At 38.7% G+C, this 18,572-nt stretch overlaps 1 protein-coding gene across 2 annotated transcripts in view; it reads left to right on the top strand.

The window, feature by feature from the left end:
* LGR4 (leucine rich repeat containing G protein-coupled receptor 4) overlaps nucleotides 1-9,494 on the top strand; it is a 125,300-nt gene extending 115,806 nt beyond the window's left edge. For both annotated transcript variants that reach the window (XM_074997666.1, XM_074997667.1), the window contains exons 14-18: nucleotides 666-737; nucleotides 1,061-1,186; nucleotides 3,125-3,246; nucleotides 4,325-4,405; nucleotides 7,388-9,494. In XM_074997666.1, the coding sequence (XP_074853767.1) occupies nucleotides 666-737; nucleotides 1,061-1,186; nucleotides 3,125-3,246; nucleotides 4,325-4,405; nucleotides 7,388-8,664 (1,678 nt within the window). In that variant the 3' untranslated portion in view covers nucleotides 8,665-9,494. The remainder of the gene's footprint in view (nucleotides 1-665; nucleotides 738-1,060; nucleotides 1,187-3,124; nucleotides 3,247-4,324; nucleotides 4,406-7,387) is intronic.
* The last annotated feature ends 9,078 nt before the right edge of the window (nucleotides 9,495-18,572 follow it).

Consider the following 18,572-nt stretch of genomic DNA (forward strand, 5'->3'; position numbering starts at 1 on the left):
AAATGTCATTCTCCCAGACCTTAAGTAGTAAACTTGATATATAAATGTGACTTGAACAGACAAATATTAGGGAGCTGGAGAGCAATAGAGGTTACATTTTGTGAGAGATTTTTCTGATTCTTTACTGCTGTATCAATGTTCTCACTGGAGCATTACTGTCTGTCTTTTACTTGATGTTGTCAGATTTACAATAGGAAACAATTTATCAGTAAACATTAGGACTTAAAATGTGGTTGATCATATACAAGTATATATTGAGGACCTAATTAAAGGGGGAGATGAGGTCCCAAAAATCCACAGCGACCATAAAGTAAAACAATAACAGTGAGCCAGTACCATGTTAGGCCTCCAGAGTTGATCCTGCATATGAAAACTGACTGTTTTATTTATAGTGCAGTAACACTCCACTCAGTCCCATTGTGCTAAATACTGTATGGATAACAAAAGAAGACATTCTCTTGTTCCAACCAAAGTGCTCACATTCTCATCTCTCTGCAGATGCCCACGAATATGTGCTTCTGTATGGAAAATGTTAGAAATACCAAAAATATTGTTAAACCGTGCAGATTACTTGGCTTTTCTGTCAGAGGTACAATGTGACTCTCTCAGAGCTTCCAAACAGTGTTTATTTTTAATGGCATAATGGCATTTTTTATTAATTACAGTGATGTCAGTAGAAACCTGATCCACCGGATTCACAAGGAGGCCTTTACAACACTTGAGGCCCTAACTAATCTGTAAGTAGGCCATTTTGGATAATATACCAGCACCCCCAATGTTAAATTGCAGAAATGGTAAAGATTTCTCAATCAAAACTGATGTGTGTTTGCATTGCATATCACTTTTCATCTCTGTAACTCCCCCGATCCCCCACACACTGCACAAAGAACAATGACATAAGACATTTTTCTCTTTCTTGCGGGCAGGACAGTTATCACACAGCCTGCTGCTTGATGGGGGTTTTGAAGGACAAACACTAGTGCAGATCCCTACTCACATGAAACGTGCCATGGGATCTTCAGACTTACTGTGTGTAACCATTTTAATATTCATCTTTCAGGGACTTAAGTTTCAATGAGCTGACTTCATTTCCAGCTGAAGGATTGAATGGACTAAATCAGCTTAAGCTTGCAGGCAACTCTGAGCTGAAAGAAGCATTGGCAGCAAAGGATTTTCTGAAGCTCCGGTATGTTGGTAGATACTGTACAGATGTACATTAAAGAGAGAACTCAGATGAACAAACAAATTGACACAACTCAGGTTCAACGCTGTTAAAGCTGCAGCCTTGCTGTTAACCAGGTTCAGTTGTAATAAATCAAGGGGGATCTTGGGTTATCCCTACTTCATAAGGGTGCTCTTATTCATTTGTTCCTCTTGGAATCCTGGACTCTCTTTCCCCGCATCCCCTTTATCTGAATTGGAGTAGTGGTTTAGATGGTGTTCTGGAAACTCATGAAGACCCAGTTTGCCAGTGATGGAGCATGTCTGGAAAATGAGCACTGGGTTATGAATCTACCACACCAACCCTTTACATATATGCTAGTTATTCTGTGATGCCTAGCACAATAACAGTGAGCATTTCAGGCCAGATCCAAAAGCCTGTTCAAGGCAATGGAAACACTCTCGTTGACTTTGGTGGGGTTTAGATCAAATCATTGTGTAGCTCGTCTACATAAATATAATTCTTATGGCTCCTATTAGACAGGTAAGGATTGTTATAGGTGGGAAAATTGAGGCAAAGACAATATTACTTGCCCAAGACCAGAGGAAAGAGTCAGACACATCTAGTATTCAGTGCCAGGAGCTCTTGGTATTCCATCCTGTGATAACAAGAGACTAAGGTTTTTTGATTCCCAAGCTGAGAAGCACTGTAGCATGGCATTCAGCATTCTAACACTCCTCCAAGACGAGTATAAAAATAATGTCTAGACATAGTACAATTCTTATAGGATTTTGGTTATAGTCTTGACTCAGGATGATGATAGTTTTGTGAGGTTTTGTTGTAAGGCTAAATAGACATACACTTGTCTCAGAATGCAGCATAGCAGTGTACATTGCTTAATATTGATTGGCACAGGCATTCTAGACTGGTAAGAGTTACCATATTTTGACATGAACCTTGTTAATTTCAGTATTTCCAGATGCAGGAATGACAAGAGTGGTGCAGAAATACCATAGTTTGAGTACAGAGCCCGTGTTTCAGAAATCAAAGTGCAACCTACCTGGCCAATTCTGTGGTCATTCTTTGACTATGCACCCCTTTTCTAAATCTCTTCAGTGCTCCATCTCCTCTAAGTGTCAGTTACTGTACTATTCCTCCTGCCCTTTAATTTTCTTTTATCTTGAAATAAAAATAACTTCTGATGTTAGTAATATAATCTGTTTCATATAAATTATGAGTACAGGCCAAACAGTTGGGTACCTTGCTAGCAATCAAGTTGGCTATATAATCTTACCTGAAAAATTCAGATAAAGCTCCATGAGGAGCTTTTTCACAGATTTTTATAGCAACCAATTAGTGCTGAACTATATATGTGGCACTCCCCTGCCGCCACTTTTTGCATCAGTTTTTGGCACGCCTCATTGCCTGCAGAAAGGAAGGTGCATACCAGGAAATCCTGACTTGCATGAAATACTTCACAATGCAAACAAAATGAACAATGGGGATGACAGATGCATGCTTAATGCGGTCATCTAGGAATTAACTTGCTTGCACAACAGTCTCCAGTCAGCCTGATCAGTTTTCATTTTTGTATATGCAGGTGATAACATGAATACTAGCAATAACTTGCTTTGCACAAGAGAGTTGAGCCAAACACAAAAGAATTATTTTTTTTATCTTTGAGGTCTTAGATGAAATGGGATCCTGATTTAAACCAACTCTGGTTTAGTTTTACTTTTGCAAAATCAAGAACACCTTTTTGCCGTTTAGCTTTAGTATCCTAAAGTAAGAGCTCTTCAGAAACTCTCATAACTGATTCCAGTTTGAAATTGGTCTTCGCTAGTAAATGGGACAAAAAGAATCTCCTGTTGAACAGCCTTAGTTTTGAAGCCTGCCACTTTTAAAAATTAAGAATAGAAATGCTGCCAGCTAATATTGTTCACTGCATTGCTTGTATTTCAGGTCTTTGTCTGTTCCATATGCCTACCAGTGCTGTGCATTTTGGGGTTGTGACTCTTATTTGAACTCTAATGTGGAAGATTCCAGCCACCAAGATCAGAGCGTGTTGATAGACCATGATAGAGGTGAGTGCTCCATTGCTGTAAGTGTTCTGTTGCATTGCATAAATTAGGCTAGGCCAGGGAGGTAATTGTGTTCTCTAGCGAACAGGTGTAGATACTCATTTAAGGTGCTTTTTATGATACAAGAACCTGCTAAAAATAGTTGGTTCCATGTGATCCAGTTCCTATTTCCAGGGATTAGTCAGTTTCTGTCACATTCTTTTCAGTATGAGTGAATTTTTCATCTTCCATTGTTCCAAACTGGCAGGTCAGTTATCTTGCTGTTCACTTGTTCCTCAGAGCTCCCTCTGAGAAATATCCTGATGGTCTCGGCATCTTCGTCTTACTTCAGAGACAGGGTCTGAACTGTGAACTTTCAATCCCTGGTTTCAGGCTTCCAAGTTTTCTTCTCAATATGGAAGCTGGGGCTGCTGAGGCTTAAGTTCTCAGTGTCTCTTACTCATGGGACCCAAAGTCCATCTGTGTTCCTTGTCAGGAGCCAGCCAGATCCCACAATTCTTTGTGGGTGCTCAGGACTGTGGCATGGCAAGAACCCATGGCAATATGTTGTAGTAGGGAGTGCTGTGGACAAGGAAAGGAGAGTGCTGGCTGATGGGAGTGTATCTCCCTAATCCTTTCCACACACAGCATTCTTCTCAGGAGTCCAGCAGTAGAGTGCAAGGAAGAGGATAAAACAGGAAAGAAACAAGGACATATAATGGGTTTACTGTCAGGGGTGGATGTGCAACAACAGGAGATGGAGTAAGTGACCTCCTTCTTCCCTTTCTTTGAACTCATGCCAGGTCCTTACATCCATTGGATTTGTTGTGGGGATTTTCAGAGTTCCTAAAGCCCCTCAGAACAAAACATAAGTTAAATAGTGAGGGGGAAAGGGGAAAGTATATTAAAAAAAAAAAAAAAAATCCAAGGTAGCATTCAGCATATATAATTTCCCCAGAGAACTGAAGTAGTTGTTTCAGAGCTAATGATTTTTAAAAATACTTTGTTCAGTTAGGTAGATAAAAAAGCAATAGCCGGTTAAAATACTTGACAAATATCAAACTACTACTACATTGGAACTAAAATTACTGTCTTTTCTCAGCCATTGGAGATGCAGATGTTCCAAACATTCATGAGAATGAAGAATTGGGTCAGACAATTATTCATTGTACGCCCACAACAGGTAATTAAAATAATTATTTCAGTTACAGTCTGAATTTCTAGCCTTTCATTATGCATTAACTGTCCCACTGTATTATGTCCTTCAATCCTCATAGTCACTGTGTGCACAAAATTCTTCAGTGCTTGGGTGACACTCCCTTTGGTGTCAGTGGTATCATTGGATGAATTAATACAAGAAGATTTGGCCCAATTTGGCTATGCAGTATAGAGCTATGTTGGAAAAATCCAGGTGTGGTTCCCAAGCTCAATGCTTGCAGTGTCGTAGCCTTTACATTTAGAGATTGACAGTATTTATTGTCACTTAATGCTTTGGACCAGCTCTCCACAGTAACAGTGCATCCAAACTGCTCCAACTATAAAGGGTTGCAGAGCTTGTGGTGATGCTGAAATTCTTTGATATTACAAAGGAATGGCAAAGACCCCTTCTATTGCTGCTCTTCCTACCCAGCTATATTCCTTCTCCTTAGCAGCTGCTTCTTCCTTGCCAGGTCCCACAGTAGGTTCAGACATACAGTACTACCAAACCCTCTGCCCACTACAGACCTGCTGAGAATCAATGCACGTTGATCCAGCCAGCTAATATGACTCTTGCCTTGTACCTGCTGCCTTCCCATCCCTCTTTTTCCCTGCACAGAGGCATGCTGGCAAGGCAGTTGCAGCAGGATGGAAAGGGTACCTGCACCTATTGCTCTCATGGCAATATTCTGAATCCTTTATTCAGATTCAGCAGACTGGCCGTTGCCTTTTGTGCTAGCTTCTGTTTTCACATAGGAAGTATTTGAGGGGTTTCCTGGATCACAGGAGAAGCAGTTTGATTTATAGGGGAATATTCATCATTTGTGTAACTGCAGTAAACTCAGCAGTTCTTTTGGGAATTAATTTTACCTGAGGTTGTTCACAAGAATTCTAAATCATGTGCTATGGTAAAAGCTTTACATTCTTTTTTAGCTCTTTCATTTTGTACATAGTGGTACTGCTTCAGCCCTTTAAAGAGTTAAGCACACTTGTGGGGTTTTTTTAAGCTTATTGCCCATCTCCAGCACCCTTCTTTTGTTCATAATCTCTTCTCAATCCAGGATGTTACTCTGATCTTGAGTAGGACACCTGCTCTCTGTGTAAATACAGAATCACTGGTCATATACCGATCCAGTCCCCTCTTTCCCTCACTGCAGAAGATGGATTGTCAGTTACTTAACTAATGGAGCCAGCAATTAGAAGCATCCAACTCTTCCCTCCCCACCTTACCCTTGAGCTCACATGGGGAATTGGGAAATTTCTTCTTCAGGAATGAGAAGCACAAGTGGCAGAGGAGGCAAGATCAAGGTGGTTGACAGCTGAGGTAGATTTTTCTGATGGGTTGACACAGCCATCAGCATATCCTGCAGTTGTTGGTCTTGAAAATCTTGGATTCCTTTTCCACGAGTAGTACTTGTTCCCTTTTTCTTTCCAAAATAGAGTCCAGTTTTTGCTTTTGAGTAATGTTCTGCATAACATTAGTATGTTCCTATGAAATGATGAAAACCCCATATGGTTTGAAAATAATTATCCTTGAGCATTCTTGCAAAAAGTGTAAGTTTTGTCAGCTGCTTTGGTTGGTCCAACTGTGGTGCTATTATAAGCCTGCCCAGAAATAAACATATTTCCCTCAGTGCAGAAGAACATGTTGATTGATTAAATTCTACTGGATTCAGAAACAGAGTTCAAAAAGACAGATATGACCTTAATGGATTTTGACATTTTGATTTTTTGATTATTTTCTGCAGTAACTGTTTCACTCAGTTTGCAGTAGACTGTATCTATTTTGTGGTCTTAGCTCCATTTTAGAGCTTCAAGGGCCAAAAATGGCTGTATCTTGGACTGGTTGGATCAGCCTCCATCAGCTGTTTCACAGCTCGAGAGGATAGCACCTTCTGCCCATGCCCCTTGGATTATAAGGCTCACTGCACCTAAAGCCCACTGGCCTGTGACATGGAAGTGGGGCCCCCTGGTGATTCCCGTTATGTAAGCCACTTAAAATGTTTAGTGTGGTTTTCAGTGCCTGGGAGCAGTGGGGGTGCTAAAGGCCCATCACATTGGCATCCAAAGTTTGGATGCTTTGGACCAGCTCTTTCTCTTTCTCTTTCTCTATTCTTTGAGGAATATTACTTTGCATATAGCCAAAGAGAGAGGGAGAGAGCATACGCATCTTATAGTCCTTCAAAGTGCACTATATATATTCATTAAACAGCCTTTATGACATCCACCTGATCTCCTGTAAGAGTTTATGTGGAGACGATTTGAGGGAGTATGAGCGGCATATTGCTGCTAAAGCTCAGTTTCTTTCCTTGTGACAGATTTTTGGTTTAAGTTGTTACCTGCCATTTCTTCATATCCATGGTGAAAATACAGACAATAATTTTTCCCCGTGGTAATACAATGTGTCACTGGCAAGGCTGGGAACAGAAAACTTTGTGTGAAACCCTAGCCTGTTTAAGTAAAAAGTTGAGTTTGGCAGCTTTTCACATAAGTCTTTCCTTATAACATTTTTTTAAGAAGAAACATTAACAGCTTAAAGTAATCCAGAGCTCAGAAAGGGAGTGAATTGTATACTATGGGAGCTTATTTGTTTTTAAAGAGATGGACAAACTTTACTAGGTTTGAACAATAAATGTTTCTATTCTTTGTATGAATGTGTTTTATAAAAAATATGGAAGTAAAAATTTAAGTGCCCCCTAATAAGAGCTCTGTTGTGTAACAGACAATTAGGGGTTTAATTTATTTTGTTTATACTAAGTATTCCTGAGTGACCATTCTTTATAGCAATTATCTCTTTAGGCTTAATTAATTTGTAAACTGTTTCAGCAGCAGCACAGTTTACTTTCAACTGACTTATTTAGGAGTTTAGATGAATGCTGTTACTCCAGAAATAATGAGTTCTGTGCTTGTACTGGTGCTTAATTATGTATGATTTTCAATGCTGTTCTTTTCATTGTGTTTCTTCTAGGTGCTTTTAAGCCCTGTGAATATTTGCTGGGAAGCTGGATGATTCGACTTACTGTCTGGTTTATTTTTTTGGTTGCCTTGTTCTTCAACCTGCTTGTCCCGTTAACAATATTTGCATCTTGTACTCCATTGTCTTCCTCCAAACTGTTCATAGGCCTGATTTCTGTCTCTAATTTATTTATGGGAATCTATACTGGTATATTAACTTTCCTGGATGCAATCTCTTGGGGAAGATTTGCTGAATTTGGCATATGGTGGGAGACTGGCAGTGGTTGTAAAATTGCTGGGTTTTTTGCAGTCTTTTCATCAGAAAGTGCTATTTTTTTCCTGATGTTGGCAGCTGTTGAACGAAGCTTCTCTGCAAAAGAAATAATTAAAAATGGAAAAAGCAATCACCTAAAACAATTCCAGATTGCTGCAGTTTTTGCTTTCCTGTGTGCTATGGTAGCGGGATGCTTATCACTTTTCCATAAAGGAGAGCATTCAGCCTCACCCCTCTGTCTGCCCTTCCCCACTGGAGAAACACCTTCATTGGGGTTTACAGTAACATTAGTGCTCCTAAACTCATTGGCATTTTTGCTAATGGCTATTATCTACACTAAACTTTATTGCAACTTGGAAAAAGAGGACCTCTCCGAAAACTCTCAGTCCAGCACAATTAAGCATGTTGCTTGGCTAATCTTCACCAACTGCATCTTTTTCTGTCCTGTTGCATTTTTCTCATTTGCACCATTGATCACTGCAATCTCTATCAGCCCTGAAATAATGAAGTCCGTTACTCTGATATTTTTCCCATTACCTGCTTGTCTGAATCCAGTCCTATATGTTTTTTTCAACCCAAAGTTCAAGGAAGACTGGAAATTACTTAGACGGCATATCACCAAAAAGAATGGAGCAGTGGCAATTGCTGTCAATGCTCAAAATGGCTGTGTGACACAGGATTTCTACCATGACTGTGGCATGTATTCACATTTACAGGGAAACCTTACTATGTGTGAATGTTGTGAGTCACTACTTTTTCACAAACCTGTACCATGCAAACACTTAATAAAATCTCACAGTTGTCCTACACTGGCAGTGGTGCCTTGCCAACGGCCAGACGGGTACTGGTCAGACTGTGGCACGCAGTCTGCCCACTCTGATTATGCAGATGAGGATGACTCTTTTGTGTCGGACAGTTCAGACCAAGTACAGGCCTGTGGACGCGCATGTTTCTATCAAAGCAGAGGATTCCCTTTGGTTCGTTATGCCTACAATATACCAAGAATTAAAGACTGAAAGGCTTTGCTGTAAGCTATTCTTATAAGAAAGAAGTACAATGTTTCAACAGCCATATCTGTTCTGACCTTTCAACCAAGAAGCACTTTTGTAATCATGTGGTGTCACTTGTAAAGAAGGGAAGTGGGCAGTAAATTTTTTTGAGCCATACATTTGGGGAGGAGGGGGAAGTGGCCAACTGTAAATAATTGGTAAACCAAAATTTGTAATCCACTATTTGTATTCTTTCCAAGAAATAGTTGTTTCTTTTATACAATTTTTATGTGCTAAAGGTCCGTTTCCATGTTGAACTCCAATTGTGTATTGCTTCTACTGTTGTGTGAGGCAAGTTCTGTCAATCTTTCTGGTTAAGCACAATATAAGCGACAGCTGTTAATATTAAGAAATTATTTTTAAATGTGATTTTCTATAATTGAGAAAAAATGTTGCTGGCTTTGTATAGTATTTTCAGCATTAATCTCAGGATGACTTACTGCAGGGCCAAAAGAAGGGACTGTGTCTCCCATACAGAACTGTGAGAGCAATATAGATATAACATTTTTGTTTTTTATATTTCAAGCTAATATTTGATTTTAGTAAGAGAAGATATTTTAATTAAAATAAGTTGTCAGCCCTCAAGATCTGCAGACTGCATGAAATAAGAATATTAACAGTTGTCAGGAGCGGTAGAACTGACCATGAATTTCAGTGGAGACACACAGCTTCATGTGAAAACTCTCTGGTACCATTCTTCAGTATTATGTAAGATCATTCTACCAAAAGGAATTACCCTGGAGTAGACAGTGTGTATCATAAGTGCTGTGTGTGAGGTTAGCATGCTTATTTAGAGAGGAAAAAAATAACCTATTTGTAACCCTATTTGCTCTTTGCAACAGTGCTAACACACAGAGCGATGTCTGTGAATATCTAGAGATTTTACCAAAATGGATAGAAGTGAAAAGCAGTTTTGCAATATAGAAACTTCCGCATTTGTCAGTTTTTCTCAAAGTAAAATACACCATGGTAAGATGGATGGATATTCGTGTAAATTGGTGAATTAATTTAAAATATTTCTTAAGCTTCTAAGGCCCAACTATCATTTAATTACCATCAATTATCCTTTTATCTATACTTAGTTTGAAGTTTGATCAACATAAAATTATGATTGCGTGATCAAAGTACTTATAGAGGTTTCTTGAACAGTATGCTTAATCAATAGCAAATCCATTGCCATACCAGTTCCTTGCGAAATGTTTTAAGATTTAAGATAGATTGCTGTTTTGAGAATTAAACTGTACATACTGTGCATATAATGAATTTTTATCTTTGTATTGTAAATTATTTGATAGAACACATGATGGGAAATATGGCTTCAATTCATTTTGTTAATTAAAGCTACCTCCTAAACTATAGAGGCTGCCAGTAATTGTGGTTTATATACTTTTTTGAATTGTAAATAGACATGGTTGTACAATGTTACTGTAATAAAACAGAATCCTTGTATATCAAAATTATGTTGTTTGTACAAAATACTGGGAGAGTTTCATTTACTGTATGCTGTAATGTTTGACTAGTTTGGCTTACAACTAAAAACAAACAAATGTAGAGAGAAAAGAAAACCATCATAGAATTTTCGTTTTCTTATAGTTACAAATACAGCATCTTAAGTTGGCATGGAATGTCTCACTAAAAGTAAATAGTGTGTACATGGGTATTGCTGGAAATCACACGTAAAAAAGCATAAGATCTTGGAAAGCACAAAATCATGGAAAATTATGCTCATAAATACGGTGTCAGATACAGTGCATTTCATATGGTTGGAGTTTTGGATGGGGGTATGCCAACAGAAAAAGAGCTTAAAGTTTAAATGTCAATTTATAAACTAAACTCATTACTGTATAAGTCTACAACATTAAGTTAAATCATCGAGAGAAGGATTTGGCTTTCTACAAAGTGCTTTTCATAGAATTTGAGCCCAAGGGTACCTGTATATTTTTAGTATGACTTGGAAAGTAATCCAAGTGCTAAATAGTTATTATTTTTAAACCCAAGATGCCCCTTTTTCAAAATACTATTATGTGAGAAGCACAATCGGTTTCACACTCCTGTTGTCAATGTAGCAGCAGTTAAATAAGTTTTGGAAGTATAAGTAGCTTGTTTTGGCTCTTTTTGAAAAGAGAGCAATAAGTTTCAAAGGGAAAAATATAACCAGAGGGTTTTTTTTTTTGTTTTGTTTTTTTTTTTTTAAAAAAACCTAATCAGGCTTTCAATAAGGAATGGAGAAATGGTGGTGGCTAACTTTTTTTTTTGTAGTTTTTGTCTTCATTAAATATTGATAGCTTTCTTTGAAAAGTTACTAAAATGGTAAGCTACTATTAAACCAAAAATACATTAATGATTCTATTTTCAATCCTAGAAAATACTGGTTTGTAATATGCTTGTTAATGGCTTGTGACTTTATTGGGTGCTTCTTAACTGTGTTCTTCCAAGTTTTCTCCAAAGCTAGCCAACATGATTAGATTCTTTCTACCACTAGATAAGAGATAGAAGAGGGAGGGAAGAGGAATGAAAGCCATGATCCCCTGGAGAAAGAGGGCTGCAAAACTGAGATAGGGCCAACATGAGAATGTTGGTAGGTGTGGATTTGCACAAGAAGACTTGAAGAAATCTGGTTCAACAGTAGGAAAGGCCTGCCAACAACATTCTGTGCCTCATAAGTTGTTAGCAGTAATAATGCTCAATCAATGTTAGACCAACCACAGGATAAGTACAGGAAATATCAGCAATGGAGTGTACATCTGTTAGCATTCACCCTCCAAAAGTGGCATCTTGTGGCTCCTTTATCCCCTGTAATGGCATGAAGAGGTGCATATATTAAGGGCACATAGGTGTGTCTTACATAGCTAGTTCTAGCACGTAACTTCATTTTTCAGTTATGTAAAAATAAGTTAGAGAATTAAAGTTCATCTTTTCCCCAGATAATAAAAGCTTCCTGAATGCAATTTTGAAATTAGTTGTTAAAACTTTAGGAAATAAAGTGCTTCATGGTCAGTACAGAGAACCTAACAAACAGATCCTTATTATTACTGCAAGACACAGACTTAAATCCACCCTTACAGCAAGGATAAGGATGAGGGCTTTTTTCCCCCAAATCCTGCCAAATGCAAACACTGAGCCTAGACCAAACAACTATCCCATGTGCAAAATTCAGGAAAACAGCTGAGCCAGGTCATCTGTCCTCCACATTCCACATCCACTAATGTCTGTAGTGCCATCATAAGAATTTGGGCTTTTTTATTTTCTTGTCTCTGGTGGGAGGTGCTAAATGCCTTACTGTCACAGGAGGGTATTGAAGAAAGAAACTGCTCAATATCTTACGTGATGAAGTCTCCATTGCAATATCTGTTTATGTTCACTTTTAGTTTTTATTTGTTTAAAAAGGAATTTATTGAAAGGCAAAAATAGGCATTGCTATATTTGATACTGAAATTAACTTCTTCAGATAGTTCGCTGTTGTGCATAAGTGCTCATCTAGACTTGAACATCTATAATTGGAAGTCCATTCCTACAGTGCCATTATTCCTTCAATGGAAGCTTTAAACAAGTATCGTCTGCAAGCCAAGTCTCTTCTAAAAATGTTTAAAAAAAGTAACATGAGCCCAAGACAAAATTGGATTTTTGTATTGTGCCTTAAAAAAAATATTAAACTCAGACACTAGTTAAAACCTGCAGAATCAAATTATCATTTACAAATATTGTTTTCTTCATCTGATATAGGTCCACTTTTGCTGTTTTATGTCTAAAAAGGTAGTGTATATTACTTAAAATCTCAAGTTGTCAATTACAATGCTTAAGCTTTGGATTCTGTCTGCACCCTTTCAGCTGAATCTCCTTTCTGATCAATCTTGTAATTATAATTAGATCTTTCAAAAGCGTACGCAAATCCTCTCATCTCCAACTTCACTCACTTTCTCTTCAGTTTACTGAACAGTTTTCATGTCACTCTGTTCTAATAAGCAAGTTGACACTTTTTAATAAATAAAACATGTTCAGAAGCATCTTCAGAAGCTTATCCATATCTCAAATATCATACTCTAAATTTAATATTTTTAATTGCTTAGGTGCTTTTGATCTCTTTATTGTTAGGTTCCAAGTTTTAATTTCTTTTTTGGCTGGATTTTTTTTTTTGAGTCTCTATTATACATAGTAGTCTAACTGTTTTCCAAAAAAGACTAGGGGGCCTTTTGCTAATGACTTGATTTTATAAAAATAAGTGAATAAAAAGGAGATTCAACATCATAAGCTTTTTCAAATTTGTAAAGGCATTCATTGTAATGATTTGGATGGATGAGTTTGTTTTAACATATTAAAGGTATTTTTATCATTAAGTGAGATGAAATAGATTTTGTAAAGGCAATATAGCAGACTCATTTACTATAAAATCTTTGCTTTTAGTTGGGGATAAAATAGACAATCTTGTTTCTGGGTACATAAGCAGAGTTTTACTGTATCAAAATATGATGTTTCATCGGGTTATAAGTCACAAGGCACTACTGGAATTTTCCTCTGAAAGACAATGTGTGTTCTATTCAATAGAAAGAGAGAAAAAGAATTGTTGTTTGGAGTTTTTACTCCAGTTAGATGATCATTCGAGTGAAGACTTTTTGCAAGGGGGAGGGGCAGGAAGGTTACACAGTTGACCAGTTGATGGTGACCTGCAAATAATGCTAAAAACAATGACACAAATTTGTCTTGAGCATAGAGTAAGAGTACATCTACTCTGTAAGACTTGGGGCATGGCCACAGCTGGCAGGGAGGGGGTCAGCTGACTTGAGTTCAGGTTGTGCAGTTAATAATTTCAGCATAGATGCTACATTTTATTCTGAATATTCCATACAGCTTCCTTAAGAATTTTGCTACGTAGGCAAGGCATTCTTCCCTTCCTTAGGCTTGCAATGGAGCAAAGTTTTAAATAGACCAGTTTGGAAGAATGAGGAATGCTAGAATTTGCTATCACTAAGGTCCTCTGAATTTCACAGAGTATGGAAAAATATGACCAAAAATAGTGAAAAGCATCCTACTTTCACAAAGGGAAATGCTAGCAGGGCGGGCCCATCAGAGCCTGGTCTGCTCAAGTGATGGTTATGAGGCTAGGTTGCTTTTCTTACTGGCTCAAAGGACTGCTATTCTTTCTTTTGCTGGAAACTGCAGGTTTAAAGACCAAATACTCAATCTCTAGATCTGACTGAGGATGTGACAATAACCAGATTAAATAAATCTGGGAAATAAAAAATTGGAGTATAGGAAGAATAGCATTTTTAAAACTTTTACTGTGGTATTAAGAGAAGTTTTCCAGTATTTAGACATACTTTCCAGTATTCAGAATGTATTGAAAACTACGTGAAGTGTGAATTCAATGGTTACTTTTATCAGATACAGCAAAGAATAAGATGTCTACATTTATTTTAATTTGCTGCTGCTTGTGATGTAATATAATGAACTATGATAACTTTTGCCCTCCATTTTTGTTAACTTACTTGAGAATTCAGAAGCAAGATTTTGGTTAATTGGGAAGTCTGCATATTTTAAGATTCCTCACATCAGTCTGGTCTATAGAAGGGAAGTATGACTGCTTTAAAGTCTTAGTTCTGAAGTGGTGTTCTGAGTACGTATTTTTAATGTGCAAATTGCACATTTAAATTAGGATTAGCACATATGAAACTCAGCCAAAAGAAATGTTTTAATTGATAACTACTGCTGTGTGTAAATCATTGTCTTCTAGGAATGAGACAAATGATGCCTACTTATCATATTTTATGTTAAGAATATCATGAAAGGATTTTTAATGACACATTTTTATGATCACTCCAAGTCAACATGGTAATAAATGCTGTTATTGATAAGTATATTAGTTGTCTCTTTATTTTTCCCCTTGCTTCCCTTATTCATAGTAGTTTTTAAAATTGATTATTTCGTAGAATATATTCTAGGATGTACTTTCTAGTCTCTCATAAGGTCTCTTTCAGCTTTTGTAGGTGTAGCTCTTTCAGTAGTCATAGTTAAAATTGGTAAACAGTTTGAAAAATAAGCAGTAGAAAATATAAGCAGCCTGATCTTATAGGGTTTGATTCAAATCCCACCAGGCAACAGAAAACCATATAGTCAAAAGAGAGTGCTCCTTTAAAACATGGCTGCTGAATAAGAACTTAGAGAATGCATATATCAGATATTACTGTGGCTCAGCAACAGCACTAGTGCTTGAGTGTACATGCTTAATATATCACAGATAAGAGTTTTTTTTGTCACTGTAGTTAAAACATGCCCTTGAGATGCAGTAGCTAGGTTGACAGAAGAAATGTTCAGTTCATCTAATGATGTCTGCTTTGAGGCTAAGGTTGACTTAGCAGTGTGTCTCAGGCCATGAATTTTTCACACCACCCAGAGAGGTACTTGGACATGAGTTTCAAATGTACACCATAAATTTAATAAATTTCATAAAGGTACACAGCAGAAAGGGATAATCAATTCTCGCCATCTTTCATAGCTCCTTGAGTTTCACCAAATTTCTCTGTTCAATGAAATGACATTATGTAGTCTATATCATTTCGGTCTTCAGAAGTCTACTGCTGTGTGCCATTGGCAAAGAAAAAGAGAAACCAAGATTGTCCCAATATCTGAGACCCCTGCAATGGCAGACAATAGATCTGGGAATACAGAAAACGTCTGGATGATCCTAGCATGAGATCCAAGCTGCATGCTGCAGCAAAAGTTTTTGGGAGAGGAAACTAGTCACAGACAGTTTGATCCTGAACATATAAGCAAGACATATCATCTGCCAAACTTCTAAAATTAAAAAACAAAAAAAAAAATCTTCCTGTCCTTTTCAGATTCGATAGGGTGTCCCACCTATGTCCCATCTCCAGCTGTGGCAAATCACTCATGCTTCAGATAAAGTGGAGAAGAAAAAGAAACACCAAAGTCTGATCCACAATAAATGTGGTCAAGTGTGCTTTTGGAAGGGAAGAGAAATTCACCCTGCAGGAATCAGGAATGAAATTTAATTATAGCCATTGTTTTAATGCAGAACTGTAAGCGTTGTGAGCAAACTGGGGAGAAAAGAACTGAAGACTCACCCACTGGGATCAACAATCTACAAGAGGGGCCGGGGCCAGGTTCAGTGCAGTTTCACATCTTGCCCACCAGAGTCGCTCACAAGTGCTTGATGTCTCATCACAAGGACACTCGAATGGGGCTTGGGAAATACTTAACCTGCAAGGTAAAGTAAGGGCTGGCAGAGACCAGAGCTGGTTTTGGTGGGTAAAATGCTGCTGGTGGTGAGTCCCCCTTTACTGCAGACTGGGGTCTAACATGGTGAGTCTCAATCCTGGGAACCACCACTATTAGATCATTGCTTCTAGGCATGTTAATGAAATATTATGAAATTTGCTTAACAACAAGATGACGATGAGATGAGAAACACAAAAACAGAAAATTCACCTTGCTAGTAAATCTGGGGGGAAATTGTTGAAACAGGTATTCAGGGGAAGGTGGAAATCAGTACTGTTGGTGGAAAAAAATCTGATGGGTGGTAGCAGAAAGGGTCACTGAAATATTTTCCTGCATGTATAGAGGTTTATACAGTGTGGAGTAGAGAGATAACAATCTCTCTCAATATAGCTTTGGTGTGATCCCATTTAAAAATACTGCACTTAATTCTTGGCACATCAACACAGTAAATATATTGACAAACTGGAGGGAGTTCACAAAAGAACAAAAGGAAAGACTGATTCATGAGGCAAGATTAAAGTGCTATATATGCATAGCATGACTAAAATAATTATACTGAAATCTAAATGCCCAATCCTGTTCCAGGGGAATACATGGGAATAAATCTAGGCCCTAATTTTATGAATACGTAAGTGGGGTAAAAAGATCACAAGAAGAGATGAATTAAGGTAGCCCCAAAAGCACTATATCTAGTAGTAAAGGGATGTAATTAGAGAAAAGAATGGCTGCATATTCAGAGAAAAATTCTGGAATTTAGGCTAGAGTGTGTAATAGTCTCTTAAGAGATGCTGTAAAAGTGTATCGCTGTTTTAAACTGCATAAATCACTAGAAAATACAGTGTATAGCACAATCTTGCACGGACAGTGGAACAAGGCAGGGTGACAAAAATTGCATAAATTCTGTTTCTACAAAAATATATTTTAATAATGAAGGTGAAATGGAGAGCAACCCTAGTTTAGTATCCCACTCATGATATTTTGAATCTTGTGGTACCCTACGAAAGAAGCCTTGGTTATTGACATTCTGTTATCAATGCATTCAAATTAAAATAGGCTGGGCCCCAATCCTGCAGTCTTTGTGCAGGAAGAATGTCTCAATGATTGTGAAAATCTGACCCCACCCACAAGGGCCATGTCTACACTTGTGAAAAACTTTGAAATGGGTATGCTAAGGGCCAAATTGGAGAATAATAAATAAGGCACTGAAATGAATATTCAGTGCCTTATTAGCATGCTCCCAGCCACAGTACTTCAAAAGTGCCACATTTCACTTGTGCAGTTTGTTTACGTGCGGGGGCAGGGGGGGAGCTTTTTGAAAGGACCTTGCAAACTTCAAAATCCCCTTATTCCTGTCAATCTAGGTGTAGCCAATGAGTATCTTCAGTAATTTCAATGCAGCTGTGCTGATTTACACCTGCTGAAGATTCTCTTTTGTAGCATGGGGGTGGGGACTTATATATATATATATGGAGCTACACATCTCATAGAGCTGGAAGGGACATCAGGTAATCATGGAGTTTGGTCCTGTGCCCTCTTGGCAGGACCAAGCACCATCCGTGACAGATTTCATTGTTTAGTCTGTAACTGAGAGAAAGCTGTGCTAGTCTATATACTATCAAAACAAAAAAGCAGTAAAGTAGCACTCTAAAGACTAATGAAATAATTTATTAGGTGATTTTCATTTTAGTCTATTTGCCTTAGACCCCTGCATAGCTTTCTCAAGGACTTAGTTCACAACCGTGGGTTCAGTAGGCCAATGCTCAAACCACTGAGCTATCCCTCCCTCAAACTGAAAGGCTGTGAAGAAATCTATTATCCTGCAACTATTTATTGTTCAGTTTCCAGTTCTGATGAGCACATAGCATAGCAATGCTAATGCAGCAGTGTGTCTAAAATGAAATGGTAAGGAAGTGTTTGATTTTTTTTCACCCCCTGCGTTATCTTTCACTGTGAGATCAAGTAAGACTAAAACTGGGCATGAGCATCTTAAGGGGAGATTAAACAGCTCAGGGCGTACAGCTCCCCAGCGCGGGGCGGTACTCTGTACTCAGCTCTGCCCAGGCCGATATAGAAGAGAGATGAGTTCCTTCGGGGCAAAGTGGGGCTCTAGAAAACTTCTGTGCCAAGCAGTGATGGGAATCTGCGGGCAGAAAGGGCCTTTGGGGTAAGACTCTGGCTTCACCTGTCTTCCCCCGCGAGGTACTGGGGATGGGGCTGGAAGCTGCGTTGGAAGTCCAAACACATCGCACACGGCAGGGTCCAGCGACGCCGGCAAGAGCAGTCAGAGCACGGGGCGCGCCCAGAAAAGCCCAAAGGCCAGTTTCTCATTCCAGTCTAGGTGCCCTCGGAGGTAGCGCTGGTGATGTAACCGGTACACGGGACGCTGACTGGTTTCCAAAGGGAAAACTCAGCAGCTGGAGGGGCCCCTGGAGAGGGAAGCGTCCGGTTGGAGAGCTATGGGCACGAGGGCCGCGAGCAGGGCAGGGCAGGCAGAATACGCCTAACCCCAAAGCTGCTGGTGCGCAAAATCACCCACTCCGCACCCTGGTGCGGCGCTCCGGGCCTGCCCGCTCAGCCCGCCGCCCAAGGGCACAGGCGGCGGGAGGAGGGCAGCTGCGGGAGAAAGGGATTGGCGGGCGGCA

Source organism: Carettochelys insculpta, chromosome 6, assembly GCF_033958435.1.
Source record: "Carettochelys insculpta isolate YL-2023 chromosome 6, ASM3395843v1, whole genome shotgun sequence".
NCBI classification, from domain to species: domain Eukaryota; kingdom Metazoa; phylum Chordata; order Testudines; family Carettochelyidae; genus Carettochelys; species Carettochelys insculpta.